Below are 23,256 nucleotides of genomic sequence, written 5' to 3'. Positions count from 1 at the left end.
CGCGCGCCGGACGTAGGGCGGAGGAGGGCGGGTCATCCGGCCGCGCTCCGCCAGTCGGCGCGGCGGGAAGCGGCGCGGCCGACCAATGGGGGAGCGGGGGGCGGGGCGGCGCGGGCGGGCGCGCGCGGCCGGCGGCGATGATCGAGCAGCACAAGCGGAAGGTCCCGGGCGGAGGCCCCGGCCCCGGCCCCGCTCCCGGCCCCGCTCCCGCCCCCGCCCCCGGCGCCGCCCCCGGCCCCGACCTCCCGCTCGTACCCGCGGCGGCCAAGCGGCCCCGCCATGAGCTGCCGGGGGCGCCGGGCGGCGGCGGCGGTGGGGGGCAGCCCCCCCCCGGGGCCCTGCTGCAGGCGGTACGGCGGGGGGGAGGCCCGTGAGGGGATGGCGGGGTTTGGGGAGGGGGGAGGCCCGTGAGGGGATCGGCGGGGGGAAGAGGGCCCGGCGGGGCGCGAAGGGGTGAGGGGAGAAGGCCCGGGAGGGGGCGGCCGGGGCGGGCGGGCCCCTTGTCCCCTTTGTCCCCCGCCTTGTCCCCCTCCGTGGCATCCCCTCACCCGGCTCCCCGTTGCCTCCCGCAGGGCCCGCCGCGCTGCTCCTCCCTGCAGGCCCCCATCATGCTGCTCTCGGGGCACGAAGGAGAGGTGTACTGCTGCAAGTTCCACCCCAACGGCAACACCCTGGCCTCTGCCGGCTTCGACAGGCTCATCCGTGAGTACCGGGCAGCGCCGCCGTCGCGGCCGGGGCTCATAGGGTTTCGGGCCATTGCGCTGTGATGGGGCTTTATCTCGGCCCTCAGCTTGCGGGGTCCTGAGCGTGAAGTGCTTCCCCACGGGGTGCAAGGATCTCCTTCCAGCTCCCCTGGCCGGTCAGCGCCCAGCTGGTGTCGGCCCTTCCTCAGACGTGGCAACGCGCCCTGCGGGACACAGCCCTGTGTTCCCAGGTCCCTCGCCCAGCTTACCGTCGGTCTGCGTTTGGCTGCAGCAGTCTGCAGAAATGCAATCTTTAACGCTTTGGGTTGCTGAGGTGAAAGTTATTATTTTTCTTAATAAATTCAGCTTGATCTAAAACCGTCAATCAGTTCAAATCAGCTGCCTGTCCTGGGGCTCACACGATGCTTTTTTTATCGCTGCGCATTATCCCGGACTGGAGACGATAGCGGCAATGGTACATAGTTCGTTTTGCTGAACCCCGGAGAACGGCTCCATCGGCAGCAGGGAGCTGTTTCTGTGTTTCCTGTACTTACCGCTCCCTCCTTTCCCTCAGTGCTGTGGAACGTCTATGGGGACTGCGATAACTACGCCACCCTGAAGGGACACAGCGGGGCGGTTATGGAGCTGCACTATAACACAGACGGCAGGTAACTGGCACGCAGATGGCTTTTGGCCTCAGGCCCGGCTCTTTCTGAAGGAAGATGCTTTCTGCTGGCCGGAGACCCTCAGAGCGCCTCGTCATTGCCCCTGCTCAATCCACGTACGGCAAATGCTTGTAGCGTGGCTTTCCCCAGATAAGGGGTGGTGCCTGCTTGAGATCGAGCAAAGGATCTGGGGTCCCCTGTGACCCACCGCTGCCCTTGATTTCAGCCTTGAGGAACAGAGGACAGTTAGTGTCGGTCATCTGGGAGAGACTGGGGAGGGAAAGAAAACGAGTGAGCTATTTGTTAATTTAAAAGGCCATTCCGCTACTGCATCTGAGCTATTGCCACTGAGCTTTCCTTCCTGTGTTCATCCCAGATAGTGTTTGAGGAGGCAGAAAACCAATTCATGTGTATCTAGAAATGGGTGTTAACGGGAGTGCCTCCAGTGTAGCTGCCCCACCGTCAGTCAGCCTCCTCTGAAACACCGCCTTTGTCTTGGCATATGGGCGAGATTCTTCTCCGTGGCATATTCCTGCTGAATATTTCCAGCTTTGATCACAGAACTTGAGAGTAAAAAAGGTGGGAGGGGAGAAATGTTTCCGAAATTGAGAACCTGACAGCGATTCTTCTCTGCAGCATGCTCTTCTCAGCATCCACAGACAAAACCGTGGCTGTGTGGGATAGTGAGACTGGAGAGAGAGTGAAGAGACTGAAGGGCCATACCTCGTTCGTTAACTCCTGTTACCCAGCGAGGCGAGGACCCCAGCTTGTCTGTACAGGCAGTGATGATGGGACAGTGAAGGTCGGTATATCGTGTAAGGAGATATTCTGGAGTGAAAGTAAGATAGGATCTTTGAAAGAATTTTGGGGGTCTGCCCATTGAAGCGGGCTAAATTCAGCCTTTCATTACTCTCATAATTTCATTAGCTAATAACTTTGATTTCAGAAATAAAAAACTTGAAATAAAATTTGACCGCTCCCTTTTTTCTGTAATTCTTGGGGGGGAGGGTAAGAAGACTCATCTGCTCAGTTGTCCTTTTTCCGCTGATCTGCATTAACCAAAGATGAGGAAGGTGAGCGGTTACTGAAATCTCGCATGTTAGCCCCTTCTTCCCCCCCACCGTGTTCCTGTGCTCCAAGCACACTGGACTTTTATTATGGTTTTTTTGTAGAGATCTCCTGAGATCTGAAAGAGGAGATTTCAGGAGAGCAGTCTGAGTCTCTGCCAAGTATCTGTGCAACTTCCTGTAATTTTGTTGTTAAATATCTCCATGCAACTTTTACAACTGCCGTGTCTTTTCAGCTGTGGGATATCAGGAAGAAAGCTGCTGTCCAGACATTTCAGAACACCTACCAGGTCCTGGCTGTAACTTTCAATGACACCAGTGATCAGATCATATCCGGAGGCATCGACAATGATATTAAGGTAGGATGCCCGTGTCCTCAAGTGCCTTTCCGACTGTGCACACCTTTTCCATCCTGTCACATCTTGCTTGTAGCACTATGCAAGACACCGCGTTGGTCAAGGACAAGTGTGGAAGCCTGTTGATTAATTTTACAGTCACAAGAACCACGCAGACCTGCTGTGTCTGACCTCGCTGTTGATATAGGGCCAATAAACTCTGAGGGAGTTGCTCCAGGGCTGTTCGCCATGTGACAGCCTGGGCAGCCCTGGCATTCCTGGCCAGGCGTCCCAGCACTGCTGTCACCCGCTGGAGCCGATAGGGTATGCTGGCTCTTCTGGCAGCCTGTGCCTGTCCCGGAGGCTCTAGAGCCATATATGAGGTAAACTAAAGAAAATGTGGTGACACATCTACACTCTCTGCCCTCTGCTGCAGTTTGCAACTTACTTTGTCACCTGCTAGTGTGGAAAGTTCTTATTTAAGAGCGAGCTCAATGTTTCATTCAGCTGGTAACTGAGATTCTCCTGATATTTGTACGGTTCAGTCTGTCTGACTGCCCTTGTAGCCTCGGGCTCCAGCCTTACCCAGGCGCAGGGAGCATGCGCTTGTCAGAGGGCCATCGCTAAGTGTAGCACTGATGTGAGGTCTGTTCTGACTGCCCCTTGAAAGGCAGTAACTCTTTGGGAAAGAACAGCATGAAATTTTGGGGATTGGACAACTGCTGCTCTGTGCCTTCAGTCAGTGGAATTTGGGAGCTGGGGGAGCTATAGACAGGTAGAGGGGGACTCCTGCATGCATGGGGCTGCTGACATTTAACTCCTTGGGTGTTGGACACATTCGGTAAGAAGTCTTCTAAGGGGCAAATTCCATTTTCCCTGCAAGACATATAAAATTCTAGCCTTATATTTTAGCCATTCAGACCCCACCAACTGAAATTGAAATCCGATGTCATCAGCTGACTGATCACTACCAGTGTGAAACAGAAACAGCAGTTCCAACAGTCTTGGCTGTCTTTTTGTTAAACCACAATGTTGTGTCTGAAAGGTGTGGGACCTTCGCCAGAACAAGCTCACTTACACGATGAGAGGACACGCGGACTCGGTGACAGGCCTCAGTCTGAGTTCGGAGGGCTCCTACCTGCTCTCCAACGCAATGGACAACACAGGTACGTCCTACCTGATACGAGAGCTCAGCCGTGCAGCCAGCTGTCAGACGCTGTTCTCTTACGCTAGCTTTGCGTGGCGTTTAGGAAGGAACAGCTCGAGTTGGTTGACGTAAAAAAAAAAAACCACAAGAGCCGACGTGGGGATGGGCTGAAGGGAGTTTGGCTCCAGAGATAAGCTTGAATTCTTGTTACGCCGGTGACAGTCGTGTCCTTTGCCGGGAGGGAGCAGCTGCATCAGAAGGGTTTGTCGCGTCTCCCGAAGGGCAGTGAGGACGCAAGCTATGGCACACGTTGTTTGAGCAGACAGTTGAACAGTCTCGGTCTGGCTCTTGTCAGGGCGGTTTGGCTGTTTCCCCGCAGCAGGGAATGACAGCACAGTTTCCAAACTGCCTGTCTCCTCTGTGGGGTGCTCGGCAGAGCTGATCTGATGAGAAGCATGATTACGGAGTGTGTTAGAATAAAGCAAATGCTCACGTAAGGAGATGGTGGCTCGGTTGTGGAAGAGTTGTTTTGGATTTTTCCCCTCCTGTTGGCAGTGGTCTTGGTGTAATTATAAATTTCTGCATTTGACCTTTCATATCAAAGCTTTCTGCAAGGGAAAGCTGCTGGTTTCCTTTTGCTTGTGGGGAAACCTAGGCATGAGGAGAACAAGGACCATGACCAGGTCTTTGCTTGTTAGCAGCATGTCTTAGGAAAAGGAACGTTTCCAGAAGCTGACCTTGCCCCCATGCCTCTGCCAGCTTCAGCTAATTACTGTGAGCTCTCTGTTGCAGTTCGCATCTGGGATGTGCGACCATTTGCCCCTAAAGAGAGATGTGTAAAGATTTTCCAGGGGAACGTGCATAATTTTGAAAAGGTGAGTGTACTGCAGACCGAAACGTGATTGTTTGTAAAATGCTGCTGCTATTAACTTTTCTGTAAATTGTTTTTTAAATTCAAATTTAAACCAGAAAGGCTTTAATAAGAACTCAAAGAAAGATTAATGTACAAAGTGGGATTCCAATTAAAGCCGCAGTAACAAGATTTCTTTGCTCGGTTCAGCTATAATTAGCTGTAAATTAAGTATTTTCTACATTTACTATCTACTTCGTGTAAAATAACAAGGCACTGGATGTTTCCAGCAATAAAATAAAATCTGTAATTACCATCTCATCTTCCGAAGGGAGATCATTAAAGTGGTGCTCATGATATTTAAAGTCTCGTCGTGATTTTAATTCAAGTAGAAGGGGAAAGCTAAATCTTCCTTTGGAAATAGATCTGTGCATGTTCTTTTATTTTAGAATCTTCTGAGGTGCTCTTGGTCCCCAGATGGGAGTAAAATAGCAGGGGGATCGGCCGACAGGTGAGTTGCCACTGCGTTCATCCGTTACCATCAACCCCGAACAGTTTTGCAGGCACTCCTGAAATGGGTTGGATCAAGTCTAAAATGAATCTGGAGGCTCAGCATTCTGCATAGAGGTGTGAAGACCCAAAGAAACCCCTGTGGTCTTCTGTGGGCGTTGTCTGCCCTGATTAGAGTAGCGATGTCTCTATGTTGCCTTTGTGTCAGTGGAGAAGCACCTTATAGTTGTAAAATCTTATTATTGTCAAAAGCTGACTAGCGATCTGCATTACGGCTTATGTTCAGCCGCAGGATCCAACACCAGGACCATCAGGTGACAGGAGCATGGTTGTACTAGGTCCCTTGCGGTCACACCGGCAGATGCTTGTGAGAGTCTTTGAGAAGCAGGGAGTCTGGGGAGGTGTGTGTAGCGAGGGATTACACTGATAAGGACCACAAATACCCGTGAAATTGCTGCTTGGCGGCTTGCAGAAGGCACCAGCGGTGTTCCAAGGATCGTTCTTGATCCTTAATTTAATTATGAGTAAGAAGAAATAAAGATCTGACTAAATTAGCACATATTGGACTTTTAACTGAGATATTCAGTAAACTAAGGCAACTGATAAAACGGGTGGAGGGAGGAAGCCAGCAGAGGGTCCACGCCAGACACTGAAGGTCACCGTGAAGGATACCAACCTCTGCTGGAGCAAATCCAGACGCACTCTCAGTGACATCGAGACAGGAATTCCTGCAGGCTGAAGTCCAGGGCATGAAGCAATAGTAATCAGCAAATTAACGAGTTTCTGATAAAGGATAGGGAGAACTTTAGCTCTCGCTGTCCAGATATAGTGGGGCCAGCTGTCACAGCAAGTGGCTGTGACGTGACTCTCCTTTCCAGTCCCGCTGGCAGTAGCGGCGGTGCACGTGGTGGAGGAATGCCTGCGTGTTAGCCTGCCGAGGCTGTGGCTGAGCCGTTCAGCGAAGTGTGGCTGGAAGCCTTAGGCCGTTAGGTTGGTTCTGCAGATGCTGATGCAGCTCTGTGGTCTGGCAGCAGCTTTGTTGTGACATTCGTGGGGAAGAGCACGCAGCCAGGTCCCGGGGCAGGTTAGACAAGGCCACTCAAATCTTTCTGCTCTCTCTGAGCTTTTAAATTTTTTTTTGAGAAGGAGTATCTGCTGGGAAACCAAAGCGAGACTGAACAAACGTTTCATTTGTCTGAGTACAAAATAGTTCCCCAATGATTACTCTCTTCCTCTGCATTACGTGGAGCGTGTGTTGGAAGGACAATTACCTGAGTGTATTTTTTTTGCTGTTGAGCCCTTCAGAAGGGTTATACTAAAATCAACTACTTAAAGCGCTTGCCCGCTTTGCAATACCAAATTAAGAACACAGCAGCAGAGTGCTTTGAGAAAGCATTTGATACAATTCTTGCCTGCTAGATAAAATAGTTGTGCTTGAAGAAATGCTGCTTTAAGTAACATTCATGACTTAAGTTGCGGGCTTGAATTTTTCCCTTTTATGTGTTTAAAGAAAGTAAGTCAAAGAATAGCACCAGCCTGAAAATGAATGCTCCTAACCAAGCAGATCTGCCCTGTGTTGGTATGCAGTGTCCTCTCTACCTAGCCAGCAAGTGCTTTCTGAGGGGGAAAGAAGCTCACTTCTATTTCAACTAAAAGACAGGCTAATTGTAAAAGCAAATTTTGTCCTTTGTCCGATCTGCAAAGCCCTGAGAAACGGAAAGGAACAGGTGAAACTGAGGAACCCAGTGTTGGTAGCATTGCGTAAGCCTGAAATGGTCCGGCCTTGGTATTGGGAGTTGGGCTGCATGCGGGGCCGATGAAAGGGCTGTTGATCCCCAGCACGCTTGAATTCATGCGGGCGAGACGTGGGGATGTGCAGTGGCATTTGCAGCGACCTTCCTTTGGAGGAGTGCGATGCAGTAGATTGATTTTACACGTGTTTTACGGGCTGTCCCCCATGCCCTCACCCTCTGCAGTCCTCTGTAAATAGCCGTAGTGATGCCTCTGGGGTGTGTGAGCTGCCCTTCACGCCAAACCTGGCCAATTACTGCCCTGCTGCTTCCCTTTTCTGCCCTGGCAGATTTCGTTTTAGCTGCCAATCACCTCCCTAAAGAGCAAAATGAGAAGGCAGAGTGAGTGTAATCCAGAACTGGCAGCTTTCCCGAGCCACCGGTTCTTTTGCAGAGCTGTGAACCTTGTAACGAATGCCATTTCATGTGGCGAGGCCGTTGTGGTTGGGAGGGAGGGATGCGGCGTTCCCGTGCAAGTGGGGTGCAGCGTCGCTTTACCTGGGTTGTAGGATGTTGCTCAGGGCTCTTCTCGTTTTGATGTATTAAAAACCCCACTCACTCCTACAGATGCGTACCATAACCGGGGTCAAAGCATCGCTCTGCTTCCCGGTGGAGCTCTTCTGTGGCTGCTGCACCATGCAGGCAGCAATTAATACCCATGGGGAACAAGCGGTGATCTCGGGTACAGTGTGATTTGCAGCAAGGCACCGTTTCCCCCACTCTGAGACCATTTATAAGAGTAAGCTGAAAGCTGATCCGTGCCTCGTGCCCACAGTTTCTTGCTGACCTCCTGCCTGAAGGATTCCGGTGGCTTCTGCGCTGCCCTTCAGCCAAGGTGCGGTGCTTGGGCAGTGGTGGGAGCCCGCGGCGAGGCCTGCAGGAGGTTAATCAAAGGGCTGGGCGCGATCTGATCGGCCCCCTAATAAATGCTGGGAGGGGAATCATGACTTTAATGGCACAGCAGGAAGAAATCCATATATAAAGCTGTCGGCTGTGAGGGATTACACTGTAGCAGGGGCTGGGGGAGCACCCGAGCTCCTCCTTGCCGCTTGGCTGCCGTCTTGAACCGAGGGTGACTGCCGGGCTTGCAGGCAGGTATTTGCGAGGGTGAGAACCCTCCTCCCCACTCCCAGTGCTGATTTGCTCCCTTAGCCCCCTGTGTTGCTGCTATATTGAGGGTCTCTATACGCTTTCAAATCCGTCTCTGTGCTCCTCGGGGTGAGATGGGGCTGCTGTGCCGTGACGGTGGTGAGGCTTTTAACACCAAGTTGACATGCTAGCTCCTAGCTGCTCAGACCTCTGCTTGTCTGGATTTGGCAGTGCAGCATTTTGCTCCTGAGAAGCTCCTTGTTTATCCACACTAAGAGCTGCATCTATTTCAGCCCGGGTGGTGAACTGCTGCAGGAAGAAGCCGTTGGTGGGGGGGGCAAGCCGCTTTCCCTTCTCACATGCCTGCACTCATAATGACTCTCTTATAGGTTTGTCTACGTGTGGGACACCACATCCAGGAGGATTTTGTACAAGCTGCCTGGCCACGCTGGGTCGGTGAACGAACTGGCTTTCCATCCGGAGGAACCCATTAGTAAGTCCTCCCCACCTCAGGTCAGCTGGGGAAATAGTTTCAGAGCTGGCTGAACTGCTGATCCTCTGGAAAGCAGCCCCAAAATTGCCTGTGGCCCAGACCCCAAGTATCAGAGACAAATTTAGGGCTAGCAGACTCCCGCCTGCTCCTCTCCTGCAGACAGGAGTTGGGCTGGGTGTGCTCTGGGGTCCTGGGCTGGGCGCGGGGGCTCTGCTTCTGTGTCCTGCCCGGGCGGAGACCTGGGTGGGGGCACCCATACAGCAGCAGGGTGGCTGGTGGTCTGGGCTGTTGGTCATCTGTGGGTGGCCATGAGCCGTGGCTTGGCTGCCACTGCCTAGGGCTCGTCCAGAGTTCCCAAGGGCCAAGCAAAAAGGTTTTGGGGTACCTGGCTTTGCACAGCAGGGATATAACCATGCTCCCAGGTGATCACTGTCTTCATGTGATCACCAAATGCATGTCTCCAGCCTGGGGTCTCTTAACTTACCCCAAAAGCTGTAGGAAGGAAAGCAAGCTCTTCGTGCAGCAGGTTTTGTCCCCATTCTAGAGGCGTCCTGCACGTGGCACCACGTATCAGAGCTGGTGCCTTTTTCAGAACCATTTTAACCACCGTGCATTAGCCGAGACCAGGTTTCTCGGCGCAGCGTGCGGCCCAGGCAGGACCGTAGGGTGCTGTTTGTTTCTATGGAAACACTTGCACCATCGGCCAGGTCACCGCATTGCTCCAGCCAAAAATTGACAACAGTCAACCCCGAATGAAGCCAAGAGCTCGGCTGTGCCGAGGATGACAGTCTCTGCAGCAGGGCAGTGAGTTATGGGTTTGTTCCTTGGTTATTCATTGCCTTGTCTTCAGATTGGAGACTGCTGGAAGAGCGGAGCGATCTCTCCTCTCCGGTTTGGAGCGGATTGTTTGCAATTCTATTCTGCTGAGCTCCTCTTTGTGAATCAATCACTCAGCTTAAAATAAAAATTAAAAACCTATCCAGGCGTTGCATGCGAGTTATGCAATTGATTTCTATTAACATCTGGGAACGTTAATCTTGTAAATCGCTGCACCCGCTCCATGATACTCATCTGCACGGGAGGGGGCACGGGGAGCCAAAATGCAGCAAGATGACAGACACCAGTCTGCGAATTCATGTAGAAATCCCCCAAATCTCTGCTGGACTCGAATGAAACCATTGTCAGCGTCAAGAGCAGCGCTTCTGGGTCATTCTTCTGATGCTCGTGTCTTGAATCCCCCATAGAGCCTTTTCTGAGTTGAGGTGGTTCGGCGGCCTGTTGTGGTTGGGGGCCAGCTGCATTTTGCCTGTTCTGGTAAAATAACAACGTCCCGGCGAGGCTTTCCTGGCCAGCCTGTGCCCTCTAGCGGCATGCAGTCCCGACGGCAGTGCCAGGTTTGCAATCTGAACGCTCCTTGCAATGAAAATAATGCTTCAGGATGCTTGAGAGCGTTAACAGCGTGTTTATACGCCTCTCTTTACCATTTTAATGCTGAGACATTACAGGCAGTACGCCGTTATGCCTGCCTTGGGACAGGGGAATGGCAGCCACGATGCACAGCGTGTGATTAGGTGTCAGAGTAGTCATTCCGTGAAGTGTTTTTGGGGAGCAAATGAAATTTGGCTTTCTAGATCACTTACAGCAAGCGAAATGAGTAGTTCAATTCAAATGATGTGTCGTTAGTGGAAGTCTCAAACTGTTGTGTTTAATTTTCATATTCCTCCCTTCCCCCTCTCTCTCCCACAGTACTCTCCGCATCCAGCGACAAAAGACTGTATATGGGGGAGATCCAGTGAGCCGACGAGGAGATGGTGGGATTCGTGCCCTCGCGATCCTTGGTTTACAGAATTCGGATTGACTTCGCTTCTCACCGGTGCCGGCCCCCCTCTCACTTGTGGCGGTGGGAAAACGTTGAAGCAGCTTGGGGTGACAAGCCGCCCTCTCGCAGGCTGTAATGTCTGCCTGGTCTCGCTGTACAGCTTTTTTCCACCCCCCCTCTTCTTTGGGGAGGAAGGAAAATTTGGAATTGAATTTGGTTTTGGCTGTACCACCGACTATTAAACCCTTACCCAGATCACCTGAAATTGGTAACATTTGTTTAAATTCCATATGTGGCTTGTATATTCCCTGTCCAGTTTCTCTTGGTTTTTTTTATACGGTCAAAACTGAAATAGATAGCTTTTTACAAGAACTGTGTGAATGGGATTTATTGTTCTGTTTTACTTTTCTATTGTACAATACTAAATCAAGGCCCTCACTCGTATATAACCTGGGGAAACCATAGACGTTAACTTCAGAAGAGCAGCTTTATTTTTTATTCATGGCAATAAAAATGACCACACTTGAAATAATTATTGGGCTACTGCTGAATCCTATTTTCATGTTTTGAGTAAAATCCAGCCTCCTGCTATAAATAAATGTAAAGGGAGGGAGTTTTCTGTGACGGGCGCAGTGTATTCAGAGCTCAGCAGTGGGGGAACCGGACTGGCTGCGTGTCCCCTCTCCCTAAGCAGGCTGGCAGGAGGGGAGACCGAGATGGTGGCAGGTCCTCGAGCAGGTTAGATCCGTACCTCATGTACCTGTGCCTGACTGCTGGGACAACCCAAGGGTGCCTGCACCCCGCCTCAGCTTCAGGGGGGGACCTCAGCTTCTGCCAGATCTTGCCCTGCAGCCACGGACCCCCTGCCTGGCTGGCTGCTTGCTGCCCCCCACCCCAGGGTTTAGGCCAGAAGGCAATGCTCTGCCCTCCCCCCTCCCCCCCTTTTTTTGCCAAGGCTGAAACTGGCCTCGAGCCCTTGACTCGGGGCTGAGCCTTGTCTGGTCTTTGTGAGAACACGCAAGGGGGGTTCCCCATGCCACAGGTCGTTGTCTGATGTTAATTAACTTGCCATGAAGGGTATGTGCTGCATTTCTCTTCTGAATCTGTCCACTTCAGCTTTCATCCTTTTTTTCCCCCCGTTTTTTCCCCCCCATTTGCTGCCTTGGCTCAGGTTGCGTCAGGCGTTTCTCACGTCTCGCTGCCTTTCTGCCCCGTCCCGGAGGAGGCTGCCTGGGGGCTGCAGTTCAGCTGGGACGATGGAGCGTGGACACGAGATGCTCCCACCCCAGCAGTGCCGTGCCGTAGGACTGTCCCGTGCAGTCTTGGCCGGTGTTTGACCAGGAGGAATCTGCTGTAGCTGCCAGGTATTTCAGAGCTGGGAAAGGGGAACAGTTTGTGCAGTGAAAAGGGAAGAAGCGCAGGGTCCCCTTGAGAGCGTGTCTGGCCCTGCTTTTCTGCTGTGGGCAGAAGAGAAAAGCTGGAGGGTGGCACACTTGGGGCCAAACCAGACCCATCAGCTTTTAAGGAGGCAGGGAAACGTCTGCACGTTCCCCGGGAGGCAAGGGGATGCCTCCTGGGCATGGGGTGTCCCTGGTCCCCATCCCCTGGGGTGGTTCCTGTCCTGGCGCCATGTCCTTCTGTCAGCAGGTGGCTGCAGGCTGCCCCGTCCCTCGGGGCTGCGGGACCTCGCTCACCGCAGTGCTTCTCTCAAAGCCCTTGAGGCTGGAGCAGAGCTGGTCTCGGTGGGCTTGAGAGCACGGATGGGTTTAACTGTCGGGAAACCATCGACCCCAACTCTGCCTCCTTCACTGACCCTCTGCGTCCATGGGTTGATGGGTTCAAGCATCGGGTCTGAATGCTCAGACTCAGCAGAGCTCCAGGTTCAAATCCAGGGAAGATCAGCTTCACCCGAGCGGGTCCGGTCCCTGTCGGCTGCTGACATCCACCTCCCGTCATTCCCCCGACTCCCAGCGGCAACGGCAGGCAGGAGCCCGCAGGAACGGCTGCTGCAGCCCCGGGACTCTGTGGTCATCCCTGTGCCGCTGCCCTCGACGGCCGTCTGTCCCCGCGGGGGAACCCACGCACGGCTGGAGCCAGGCGTCGGGGAGGTGATGGTGCAGACGCGGGAAGACCCGTCACCAGATCGCAGTGAATGAATGCATCCGAACGCAAACAAATCACCCTTCAGCTGAAGAGGCAGGCGGAGAGAGCTGGAGGCAGGGGGAAGATTTATTTTTAACTCTGCAGAGTATTAAATAACGTGCCCTGAAACGCATGTAAATGAGAGCTGGGACTCCAGCCGGGAGCGCCGCGATTCGGGATGGACCTCCCCAAGGCCACCGGCGTGGGAGCCCTGTGCCCGGGGACCGACACCGTGCCTCTGTCCCCTCACCGAGGGCTGTCGGGCAAGGAGGGTGCCGGCACATGGATTCAGTGCTTTATTAGACCCTGGTCGAGTCCTCGGGGGTTTATGGTTTTACTTGAATGTATGCTCAAGTGTCAGAGGGAAGAGAGACTCTCAGGGCTGAGCCGGGGGTGCCAGGATGCAGTTAACCGAATCTTGCAGTTTACTGAATCTTCCTTGTTGAAAAGAAGAAAAAAAGGGGTTTTTTTTTCCTAATTCCCAGCCCAGGAACCTGCAGGGAAGCGAGGGAGAGGCGTCTCTCTCCCCCTGCCCTGAGTCCTGGAGGGTTTTGCTGGGCAGCGGTTGCTGCGCCCGGGGGTCCCGCAGAGCCTGGGGGTCCCGTGCAGGACGCTCAGCGGGCGGCAGCTCCCAGCGTTGGGCAGTGGGGGCTGGACGGATCGGCACCCCACGCAGGGGCGAGCGGGTGCCACCGCCTCTGCCCCCAGACACCCCTCCATGGAGCCGTGACCCAGATCGGGGAAATGATCCGGATTAATGCTAAATCCCCCGGCCCTGAGGGAGAGCCAGGCGCCGGGGCAGGCGGCCGGTTTGCTTTGAGGGCATCTCCCCGCTGCGTGCACCGCTGCCACCCGAGCACTAGCAAACTCGCCGCAGCAGTGGGTGCCCAGCCCAGCTTCCCAGGCAGGTTCTTGTGCCTGTCCCAGTGCTGCAAGATAAATCTCTGTTCCCCAGCGCTGGGGAACTTGCGGATCAAAGAAACATCCGATGGCAATGGAGGGTGAGGAGGGGAACGTGGGCGGTCGCAGCGCTGAGCTGCCAGTTACAGTCCGCGATTAGGGCCGGATCGATGCCCACCCACTTGTGTCGGTGACAGACCGGACCGTGTCCCAACGTCCCAGCCCCTGGGGAGAGCCTGAAAGTTGATTTAGGAGAGGCACCTACCTAGTCCTAACGGGACACAGGTTCAGTGCATCGGAGCTACGGCACCGTCAGGACAATTTGTGGGTTTAATGTAATTTGCTGTGGGCTGGTACTTGGAGCTCAGCAGGTTTAATGCTCTGCAGAGCCCCACTGGGCATCGGTGATCATGGCTGGCCCCGTGCCACCTTCCCCGGGCTCAGCCTTCCCCTGGGCTCACTGCCAGGCCGTGGAGGCTGCCGGGAGATGCGGGCACCCACCGTGGGGCTGGCACCCACCGTGGGGTGCTGGCACCCGCTGCGGGGCTGGCTGGCACGGGACCACGGCAAATCCTTGCTGTGCAAAGTGACTCCTGCCGGGCTGTGCCCTGCAGGTCCATACACGTACATACACGTACATACACGTACATACACATACATACACGTACATAAACATACATACACGTACATACACGTACGCACATGCATGCCCACGCGAGCACATGTGTGCATGCACAAGCTCATGCACGCACACGCATGCGCACACACAGGCACATTCGTGCACACACACGCATGCACATACACGTACACATTCACATGCACGCACACACGTGCACGCACACACGCGCATACAGATGCTCACACGTGCGCACACAAATGCCCTCACGCGCACGCAGCTACACGCCCACAGGTGCAAACATGCACACCTGCACGCACACGTGCATGCTCACAGCCACACGCACGTGCCCGGGCACACGGACGCCCGCGTACGTGCACCCGCGTGTACCCACGCGCACCCACGGACACTGCCAGGGCCAGCACCGCCACCGGGCCTGGGGACGGGGCGATGCCCCGCACTGGGCAGCAAAGCAGCCGGGGGGAGCTGGGGCCGGGCAGCCCCAGGGACCGGTTTCCCCCCGGTTCCCGGCCGCCGCCAGCTGCAGCCGGGCGAGCGCGGGCCCCTCTTGGCTCGGAGCCGTGCCAGCTCCGGGGCGTCGCAGCAGCAAACCGTTAAAGGCATAATCCGAGCGCAGAGAAAATTGTTTTCTTAAACAGGTTTATTCCTCCGAGGGAGGTATTTGCTTGAGAGATTTCCACTATAAATTAAATCTGTCCCGGGATCCAGATAAAAGGCTTCTGTGCAATAGAGCTGCTCTGGCGGGGGGCTGCTGGCTGCTTCCCGGCCTTTCGGGGGGGACCGGGGGGACTGGCAGTGACCCCCTGACATGGCCCCACGTGGCCGTCCCCACCCTTGTCCCCATCCCTGTCCCCATCCTCATCCTCATTCCCGTCCTGGTCCTTGACCCTTCGGCAACACCAGCATCCGCAAGCGATCCCAGGGGGAGCCAGATGCGGTGCCCAGAGCACCCAGCCGCCGTGTGACGGGCCGGATCCTGCGCTGGGCGCTGGTGATCCCCATGCTGGGCACAACCGGGAGGTCCCAGCTCAGCCCAGGGCAGCCCTGGCCCTGCCACCCCCTCTAATCACCTCCCTGTCCTTCCGCCAGCACTTTTCCCCCCTTTCCTCGCTGCTGCTTGGAGGCTTCTAATGAATTTTGATAGTTACAATACGCAAGTGATAATTTCTAAAAGAATGGAAAACAATTATTTGCTCTGTTGGGGGATTAGATGATATTTAGTCCCTATTTAATGGAAAACTAATTAAATTACATGAGCAAGTGAATAGAAATTTTTTGTTAATTATGAATTTTGCGAGCTACAAAGGCTAAATGATGATGGATTCTGTAATCTGCCGCGCTTTTCGCTAGACGCTGAGATGACAACTGAGAAAGAATGGCGTGAATGCATTTTAATTTCTATATCGATTCAATAACAGCCGGCTGAACAGTGATCCATTAACGGTGATCCGCGGGAGCTGACGTTGATTGGCAGGCTGATGGCTAATTATATTAAAATCGGGGAAAGGTTGGTTAAATAGATGTGGTTTTATTGCTGGAGGTGGTTGGGGAAGTCACTCTGGTTTGGTTTGCTCGGTCGTGGCCCTTCCCTTGGTCCCCGCAGGGCCGGGCGGGTGGAGGATGCCCCGCGTGGGGTGACACGAGGTGTCCCTCGGGGCTCTGAGTCGCTGGGGCTTGGGGCCGTTCCCAGGTGAAGCAAGGAGCGGTGGGTTCAGGGTCAAGGCCAGCAGCAGAGGTGCGGGGTGTGGGCTGGTGTCCAGCACCCCCAGCACGAGCCTGATGCCCGGATTTGGGCTCCTCATCACACCGAGAGCATCCCTGACCCAGGGCTGGAGCATCCCTGACCCCGGGCCAGGGCGTCCCTGGCCCCCGGGATGGAACATCCCTGACCCCAGAGCCGGAGCACCCCTGGCCCTGGGACCGGGACGTCCCCGTCCCCAGGCTGCCCTGTCCCAGCGTGGCCCAGAGGAGCCGTGTCCATCCCCGCTGCCGGCTCCAGCCCGGCTGCGGCATCGCGCGGTGCTGGGCTGCACCCCGTCCCCTTCTCCCTCGCACGTCCAGGGCTGCTCTGCCGCTCCGGCCGCTGGTTAATTAGAGGCTCATTAACAAGAATCCCAGAGACCTTCATCCCTGGAGCAGCAAAGGTGTGTGTATCAAGGCTCTTCAGCCAAAATGCAGCCACCCATCAGCCTCTGGAGGGACTTAGCCTGAGCCAAGCGCAAACCCCATCCCCGTTAAGGGGAACTACCCAACCGGCTTAATTACGCGCGACCTGTGCCGATGATTTGCACGTATTTACCCTGCACCGATTTACATAATGCATCAGAATAAATATCTTTTCCCCGTCACCGTAACCCGGATAGATGGGGCCCCTTCAAAGATTTCTTTGCCAATAAACATGCCAAAAATCATCATTTTGTCTTGTTCTGACGACTTGGTGCCGTTAATTACTGCCTGAGTGGGTTAAGAGTCCCCTTGGCTTTGTCTCTGCAGGCAGCTCGCTGCAAATCACCGCCAAGCCCAGACAACAGTTTCAGCCCAAAAGAAGGGAAAAAAATCAACCCCAAGAGCCCAGGAGGAAACAAGGGAAAACAAAAACCCAACCCCAATGCCAGGGCTCGGGGCTGCAAAACTGTGATGTCCCTTGTGTGTTTTCTATTAACCTAAACCCTCCTTTTTTTTCCTGGTTTTGCCTTTTTTAAGGCAGCAAACAGCATCCCAGCCTGGCTTGCCCTGCAGCAGCTTTGCACCTCCTCCTTCCCCCACAGAACTGTTTGCTGGCTGCATTGGGAGCGTTGCTGATGCTCATCCCGGGGGGGTATATTTTATTTTTTGGCTCCATTTGGAAATACTGAATAATTCTGGTGACGGATACAAGTGCCCAAAGTCCTGGTGTCCCGGCAGGTACCTGGCTCTCCATGGCGCATCCCTGCCCGTGGCCGAGGAAGGGGAGCAAAACCTGCAGTGGTGTGATTTCTTTCTGCTCCACAATTTTTTTGGGGGGAAAAAAAGGAAAAAATAAAAAAAACCCCAATCCCTGTGTTGGTTTTCTTGAGAAAAAAATAGACATTTTTGGGTAAAAATATCAGTTTAGTGAAAAAAAATAGTATTTCCATGTGTTCTGTTTATACCCCTGGCAGAGCACGCTCTCTCTGGCATAAGGATACAGGTGGTTTTTTACTGAAAACAGCCCTTTTTGGTGGAAGGTGATGATTTTGTGTACCTGGGGAAGCGATCCCACCTGGCTGCTCCTGCCCTGGGGATGGAGGGCTTGGCCGGGCCGGATTCAGCCCCGCTGCCGGTCCCGGGGGGCTGCCAGAGCCCCTGGGTGAGCAGAGAGATCGCGTGCCGCTGTGCAAAAGCTGGGCGGGAGGATGTCCCCGGGGCCGGTGACCTCTGCGGTGGCCGTGGGGGACATCTCCCATGGGATGCAGAGTGTCAGCGAAGCGGAGGCTCAGCCCCGGGGGGAGACGGCTCCTCTCCCATCTCCATCCCAAAGGGCCGGGATGGGGGCTGAAGCTGTACGCGGGCTCCCGGAGGGCAGGGATGAGGGATTTGGGATGGGGTCCGGCATCACAGTGGGTGTTGGGGAAACTGAGGCCCACGAGGGCTTGGTGGCAGTTCCAGGTGCACGTCAAAGCACATACCTTCACGGCTTCCTCCCATCCCCGTGAATGAGTAACGTGCCCCTGATTTAATTTCCTCCTAATATTTCCTCCGTAATTTTGGTCATCTGAGTTTTTTCTTGCAAAACAAGTAAAAGCCAAGGGTTGTGGGGTCTGGAGGGTGGCGGGTTACAAGCAGAGCGAAAGACAAAATGTTGGGCTCCTTTCCCACCCGCTTGCAAATGAAGTTATCTCCTCGCCTTCTAGGGAAGCGCCTTGACATGCTATATTGACCTTTTTTAATCTAAAATTGATTCCTCGCAAAACTTCACCTGGTCAAGAGCCAGGCAGGATCTCAGCGCCATTGTATCGGTTTTCATGATTTTACATCAGGGCGTTCTGCCTTTCTCTGGTATTTCTTGGAGCTGACGGGGAGGGTTGAGCTGAGTGGATTTGCCCGGACATTGCCAAGGAGATGCTATGGGGCGGTTGGGTCCTCATCGTTTTTGACCCATGGGGTGAAACCAGTCCCTCTGCTCCAGGTTTCTGCTGTGCTTAAATCCCAGAGGAGCCCACAAGCTCGATCCTGGAGATGGGTCTGGTCCCCCCCCTTATGCACCCAGATAACTCCCAGGAGCCTGGGACACCTCTCCCCATGGGATGAGGGTGATGAGAAGACACCTCAGGCTCTTGGCGAGGACCTGGAGATGATGGAGCCAGGAGCGCTGGGGGTGATGGAGTCAAGCCCACCGTGGGGATGTCACAGGGGGGGCCAGGTCCAGAGGTGGGATCCTCGGCAGCCTGCACGGCGAGGCGTGGGCGTACACAGGGCTGGTGGAGGTTGCAGCTCACTGTGCTCTCACTTAACCAGCCTGAGACAGTGTGGAATTTATGCAGAGGTCCCCATGTTTCAAACACCCGCTGGCTCAGTCTGGGCTCAGCCACCCCTCCCGGGACCCCTGGTTAAGAGCATCACTTGAACCCACTGCATTTTTGCAGCATGGTTTTTGCATTCATGGAAGACAACTGTTTTCTGCACAGTCCCCTCCTTCAGCCACGCGTGGGCCTCCCAAAACGCTCCTGGGAGCACAGAACAGCTGGGAGGGAGAGAAATTCCCACCACGGAGGACGAAGGGAAAGCTCCAGGTGCGGTAGGGGCTGTAGGCTGGTCCCAGCAGTGCACAGGGGTGTGTGGTCTGGCTGGGCCCTTGCAAGCTTGGATGGGCCAGGTTAGACCATGGCCAGACCCACACTTGCACAGAAATGCATCTGTAAGGTTGCAGCCCCTCGGATCCCGCGCAGAGCTGCTCTGACACCTAAGAGTGTGTGGGGCTGGTTTAGGAGATGCTTCCTTATAAAAATCAGGGCTGAGGATTAAGAAATCACAGAACTGAAAAGCAGCAAATTGTTCTCAAGTCCTTCTGCTGGGTGGCATTTCAGAAAGAGGTTTCTAAAGCACTGGAAAAGCAGCACCCCAGTTATTCCTTGGCAGACGTGCGCTCCCCGATCCCCCTGAAGGTGTGCTGTGAAAAAAGAACAAAGGCGAGCCGGGTGGGTGGCGGTTAGGGGGCCATACCCCGCCAGCTCTGTCTGCACCCACCTCCTTGCCCAGACCCGCTGGATTTGAGCCTGCGAGCCCTCTGGGAGCAGGGACCCAAAGCCGGCTGGCTGGGTGCTGTCTTGCCTCTGGCCAGCGGTCGCTGCCGGCCCTGGAGCCGCGTGTGCTGGGCTGTGGAGCAGGGCTCTGCAGGGCGATCGTGGGGGCTTTCCCCCCAGGGCTGGGCCATCTGTCCTCCCTGCAAGCCCAGCTGCTGCCCTGGCAGGGCCATCCCAGGGAGCCCCCAGAGGAGGTGGCTGCGAGGTCCCTGTGCTGCGGGTCCAGGCACCACCCGAGGGCCGCAGGGCCGAGGGAAGGGGGAGGGCAGCAGCTCACCAGAGCTCTGCATTTGCAAATCTCCGGGATTTAACCCAGCCCCACCTGGCTCCGGAGGGGGGGAAAAAAAAAAAAAGAAATCTGCGATTAAAAAGACAAATACTGACGATAACGAAAGGCGGGCGCGACCAGCAGCCGCGCCTGCCGCCGGCTGCGGCGAAGGGGCCGCGCTGCCCGGCGCCCCCGGAAGCCGCCAAGGGCTCGGCGCGGCGCGGCGTGCCCGGCCTCGCCTCCCCCCGCCCGGCCGCGCCGCCCGCCGGGCCCCGCCGGGAGCGCGTCTCGCCTTGTTCCGGCGGCCGCGGCCCGCCCTGCCCGGCGCGCCCCCGACCCCACCCGCCGCCTCCTCCCCGCCCGCCCCCGGGGCGCGGAGCGCGGCTGTGCGGGAGAGACAATAGAGGGGCCGGGCGGGCTCCGCGCAAACCTGCGCGCCCCGGGGATGGATGGCGAGGTGTGCGCGGCCCCGGGGTCCCTGCACCGGGGGATGGGGCTGTAGCGGGCTCGGGGGGAGCGGGGCTGGGGGGGGGGGGAGGCGGAGAAGGGGGGCGATGCCCCTTTCTGAGCCCAGCCCGCCTCTGTGCTAACCTGGCAGGATGCGGGAGACGGCAGGGCTGCTGTGAAGAAAGTACTGGGGCCGGAGGCTGGAGAGCGGGACATGTTGCTGGTGCCCCCCTGATGCTCCCCCGGTGGCGGCTCTGCTGGCGAAGGGGAGGCTGGTGAGGAGCTGGAGGACGGCGACGCGAGGCCACGGTGGGGGAAATCCGAGGCTCCGGCTGGGAAACCATGGGGAGATGCAATGGGAGATGTACGCTGGTCGGATTCTGCTGCCTGCAGCTGGTAAGGCGAGGGGCCGTCTGCGCTCATCAGCATGCCGGGTTGTGCTTTGTGCGAAATGTTGGCTGTCACCGTTACCCGCTCCGTCTCGGCGGTGACCTTGCTGTGGGACCAGCTTGGGGATGCTTCACTGCCACCCAAAAAAAAAAAAAGAAAAAGAAAAAGAAAAAATAATAATCAAGGAGGAACAAAATGCCACCCTCATCCCCTGCCTCAACCCAGCGCTGGCTGGAGTTGCAGCTGGGGAGATGGATGCGAACCAGTTCCCTGTGCCGCCAGCGCCTGGGGATGCGTCTCCAGCAGGTGTGAGCTTTGTTTCCAACTGCAATCTCTTCCCTCCGAGTCTCCTGCCGGCGATTTCCCATCCTGGTGACTCCAAGGATGTTTCTTGGGGTTCTGGTCCCCGGAGTCGGGGCAAGAGGGAAACTTGGAGCCGCTGCCAGCACTTTGTAAACTCTCCTGCTTTTGAGCGGGACCCTGCGGCCGGGGGACGCCGGGATGTTGGGGCAGAGAGAAGGGAGAGGTTTAATTTTAATAGGATTGTCGGTCTTTGTAATAATTAGGTGCCGTGCTTGCCGCCACCCGCGAATCAATCTTCATCAGGCTGCTGTCAGAGGAGCAGGCGAGGGGAGCATGTGGGGTATTTGGGGGGTTTTCTGCTAAAACCAGCGCCAACAAGGTTGCGATTAATTATCCCGGCCGGGTGGTTCGTTAACGGAGAATCAGCATCCTCCAACTTGCCCCCGCGGCCATGCCGGGGCTCGTCGCAGCGAGGAAGACGAGAGGGGGATTGCCAAAACGCGTGGCGGTCAGCCCGTGATGTCCCCGGGGATCGGTGGGGGGTGATGGGGCGGATGGAGGCAGTGATGGAAACGGGCTCCGGAGCCGCGCTGGAGATGACGGTGGCATCCTGCTGACGGGCACTTTCTTCCTGGCGCTGCTCTTGTTCATTCTCCATCCTTCGGAAGGCAGTGAGCAGGGAGGGGTCCCCACTTTTGGATGGGGGGGAGGACCTGGCTTCCCTGGGGGGACGGGGGAAGCTTCAAAGCCACTCCTCGACCCCAGGGAGCAGAGCCGCAGTGGGCTCATCCCCGGCCTGAAGTCCTGCCGTTCCCAGCGGGAATGGTCTCCTGTGTCCCCAGCTGTCCCCTGGTTCGGTCTGTAAAGTCTCGCTCTGCGCTTCGCTCACCTCCCCCCTTACTCAGGATAAACCCAACGGGTGTTTTCCGGGTGTGCGGGAGTTTCCTGGCTTTTGGTCACTTTTTTTTTTTTACCACTCCGCTCCCAAACAGGTTTGTTGCCGTTTGTTCCCTGAGGTATCCCAGATCCGAGAGATTCTACTCTATTTATTTTAGGGGAAGAAATGAATCGGTGTGAGCTCCCGGGCTGGGAGAGCAGCTCCTGCTCGCACCCGGAGAAACTTTGTGCTGCAGATTGGGGTCAGGCTTTCCCCTCCGCCCCTCACCCTGTGTGTCCTGGTGCTGCTGGCATCCCCAAAGGCTTGGCTCCGGAATTGTCCCTTATCGGTGACCTTTCCACCCCGGGCTCACCCCGTACCCCAGCTCATCCCCTCCCAGCCTGCGGGATGCTCTCCCAAGCTCCTTCCCAGCTCCGGAGGCAGCAGCTTGCATCCCGCCGGCCGTGGGGAGATGCCCACGCCCAGCGCCCCATCCCACAGCAGTGGCACCCACCTGCCCCACGGCGAAAAGGTGCCACTGGGTGCCCTGCCTGGGGTGGGGGGGTCTGGGTGCCCACCCACAGCCCTGGGCTGGGCCAGCCCCAAGGCGGAGGAGGTGGCGGGTGCCAGCAGGGTGTCCCCTCGGGGGACCGAGGCCAATATTCATCCCCAAGGTGTCATGGCTGGGGCGAGCGGAGCAGGCGGTGCCGGGGTTTGGGAGGGGACAATGGGAGCAGGGATGACGCCTGACCCTGGCTCTGCTCCTCTCCTCTGCTTCGGCTGCTCTGTGCCACCCCCAACATGGGAACGGCACCACGGGGCTCGTGCCCCCTGGCCCAGGTAGCCTCGACGCCTGTCCTGGGCCCTCTGCGCTATGGGGGGGACAGCCGTGCTCCCAGTGCCCCCAGCCACTGGGGCTGGGGTTGCACTGGTGTGTGCTGGGGCTGCCTGGGAAGCCGTACCCCATTGCTGTGGGGTCAGCTTGTGCCAACAGCGAGCCCGCTAAGCACGCTGGCTTGCCAGACCTCATCACCGGCTAGCCCGTGCCTCAGTTTCCCTTAAACAAAGCAGCGTGGGTCAGCCTGCCCCAGGGTGATCCCACCATCTCCAGCTGGTCCTCGCTGCTGGGCCACCTTCCCACAGGCACCTTCGGGCAGCTCCCAGGTCCCGCTGTGACCCCTCGGGCACCTTCTCACGTCCCCGTTGGTTTCCCCAGTATTTGCAGCCTGGGCCCTGGGCCCTTGTCCCCCCAGGACCCGTGTCCCGGGGGATGCTCGTGGTGACAGAGGATGCTCCATGGCTGCAGGGGGCCGGGGTGCTGCTGGCACCTGCTGGGCACAGGGGGCCCGTGCAAGGTCCCCATGCTGGGGTGGGAGGGCAGGTCCAGAGAGGCAACACGCCCTGCCTGGTGCCGGCAGAGCCCTGCCTGCTCCACCCCGCGCAGCCCAGACCTCGGGGCAGCGGTTGCGCCTGAACCAGTTTGGGAAACTGGTGTTTGGGCCGTGGCATGGCAGGGAACCCCGGGCAGCCGCTTCGGAGCATCCAAAGATCCTACATGCTCCTTCTCCACCGCTCCGTGAGGC

General features: G+C 56.3%; 2 protein-coding genes across 3 annotated transcripts in view; both read left to right on the top strand.

Annotated features, from left to right (window-relative positions):
- The first annotated feature begins 98 nt into the window (after window positions 1-98).
- On the top strand, window positions 99-10,713 carry SNRNP40 (small nuclear ribonucleoprotein U5 subunit 40). The gene is made up of 10 exons (XM_075522643.1): window positions 99-350; window positions 573-702; window positions 1,258-1,351; window positions 1,985-2,150; window positions 2,652-2,774; window positions 3,796-3,916; window positions 4,690-4,772; window positions 5,197-5,258; window positions 8,526-8,629; window positions 10,376-10,713. The coding sequence occupies exons 1-10, from the start codon at window positions 138-140 to the stop codon at window positions 10,423-10,425; spliced, it is 1,146 nt and encodes a 381-aa protein (XP_075378758.1). The 5' UTR covers window positions 99-137; the 3' UTR covers window positions 10,426-10,713.
- A 9,262-nt stretch (window positions 10,714-19,975) lies between these two features.
- The window catches only part of NKAIN1 (sodium/potassium transporting ATPase interacting 1), a 40,692-nt gene continuing 37,411 nt past the window's right edge, over window positions 19,976-23,256 (top strand). Inside the window, exons 1-2 of one of the 2 annotated variants that reach the window (XM_075522431.1) lie at window positions 19,976-20,113; window positions 20,255-20,499. In XM_075522431.1, the coding sequence (XP_075378546.1) occupies window positions 20,446-20,499 (54 nt within the window). In that variant the 5' untranslated portion in view covers window positions 19,976-20,113; window positions 20,255-20,445. Of the gene's footprint in view, window positions 20,114-20,230; window positions 20,500-23,256 lie in introns of both variants that reach the window. The other variant, XM_075522432.1, reaches the window with a different exon arrangement.

This window comes from Mycteria americana, chromosome 21 (assembly GCF_035582795.1).
Source record: "Mycteria americana isolate JAX WOST 10 ecotype Jacksonville Zoo and Gardens chromosome 21, USCA_MyAme_1.0, whole genome shotgun sequence".
NCBI lineage: Eukaryota > Metazoa > Chordata > Aves > Ciconiiformes > Ciconiidae > Mycteria > Mycteria americana.
Note: the sequence above shows the minus strand (reverse complement) of the source record. Positions and strands in the feature narration are given on the sequence as shown.

Excerpts from the sequence above, each read along its gene's own strand:
- SNRNP40 (XM_075522643.1), top strand. The coding sequence starts at position 138 with ATGATCGAGCAGCACAAGCGGAAGGTCCCGGGCGGAGGCCCCGGCCCC. Across the intron at positions 703-1,257 it reads CGGCTTCGACAGGCTCATCC|TGCTGTGGAACGTCTATGGG; the intron begins GTGAGTACCGGG and ends CCTTTCCCTCAG. Across the intron at positions 2,151-2,651 it reads GTGATGATGGGACAGTGAAG|CTGTGGGATATCAGGAAGAA; the intron begins GTCGGTATATCG and ends GTGTCTTTTCAG.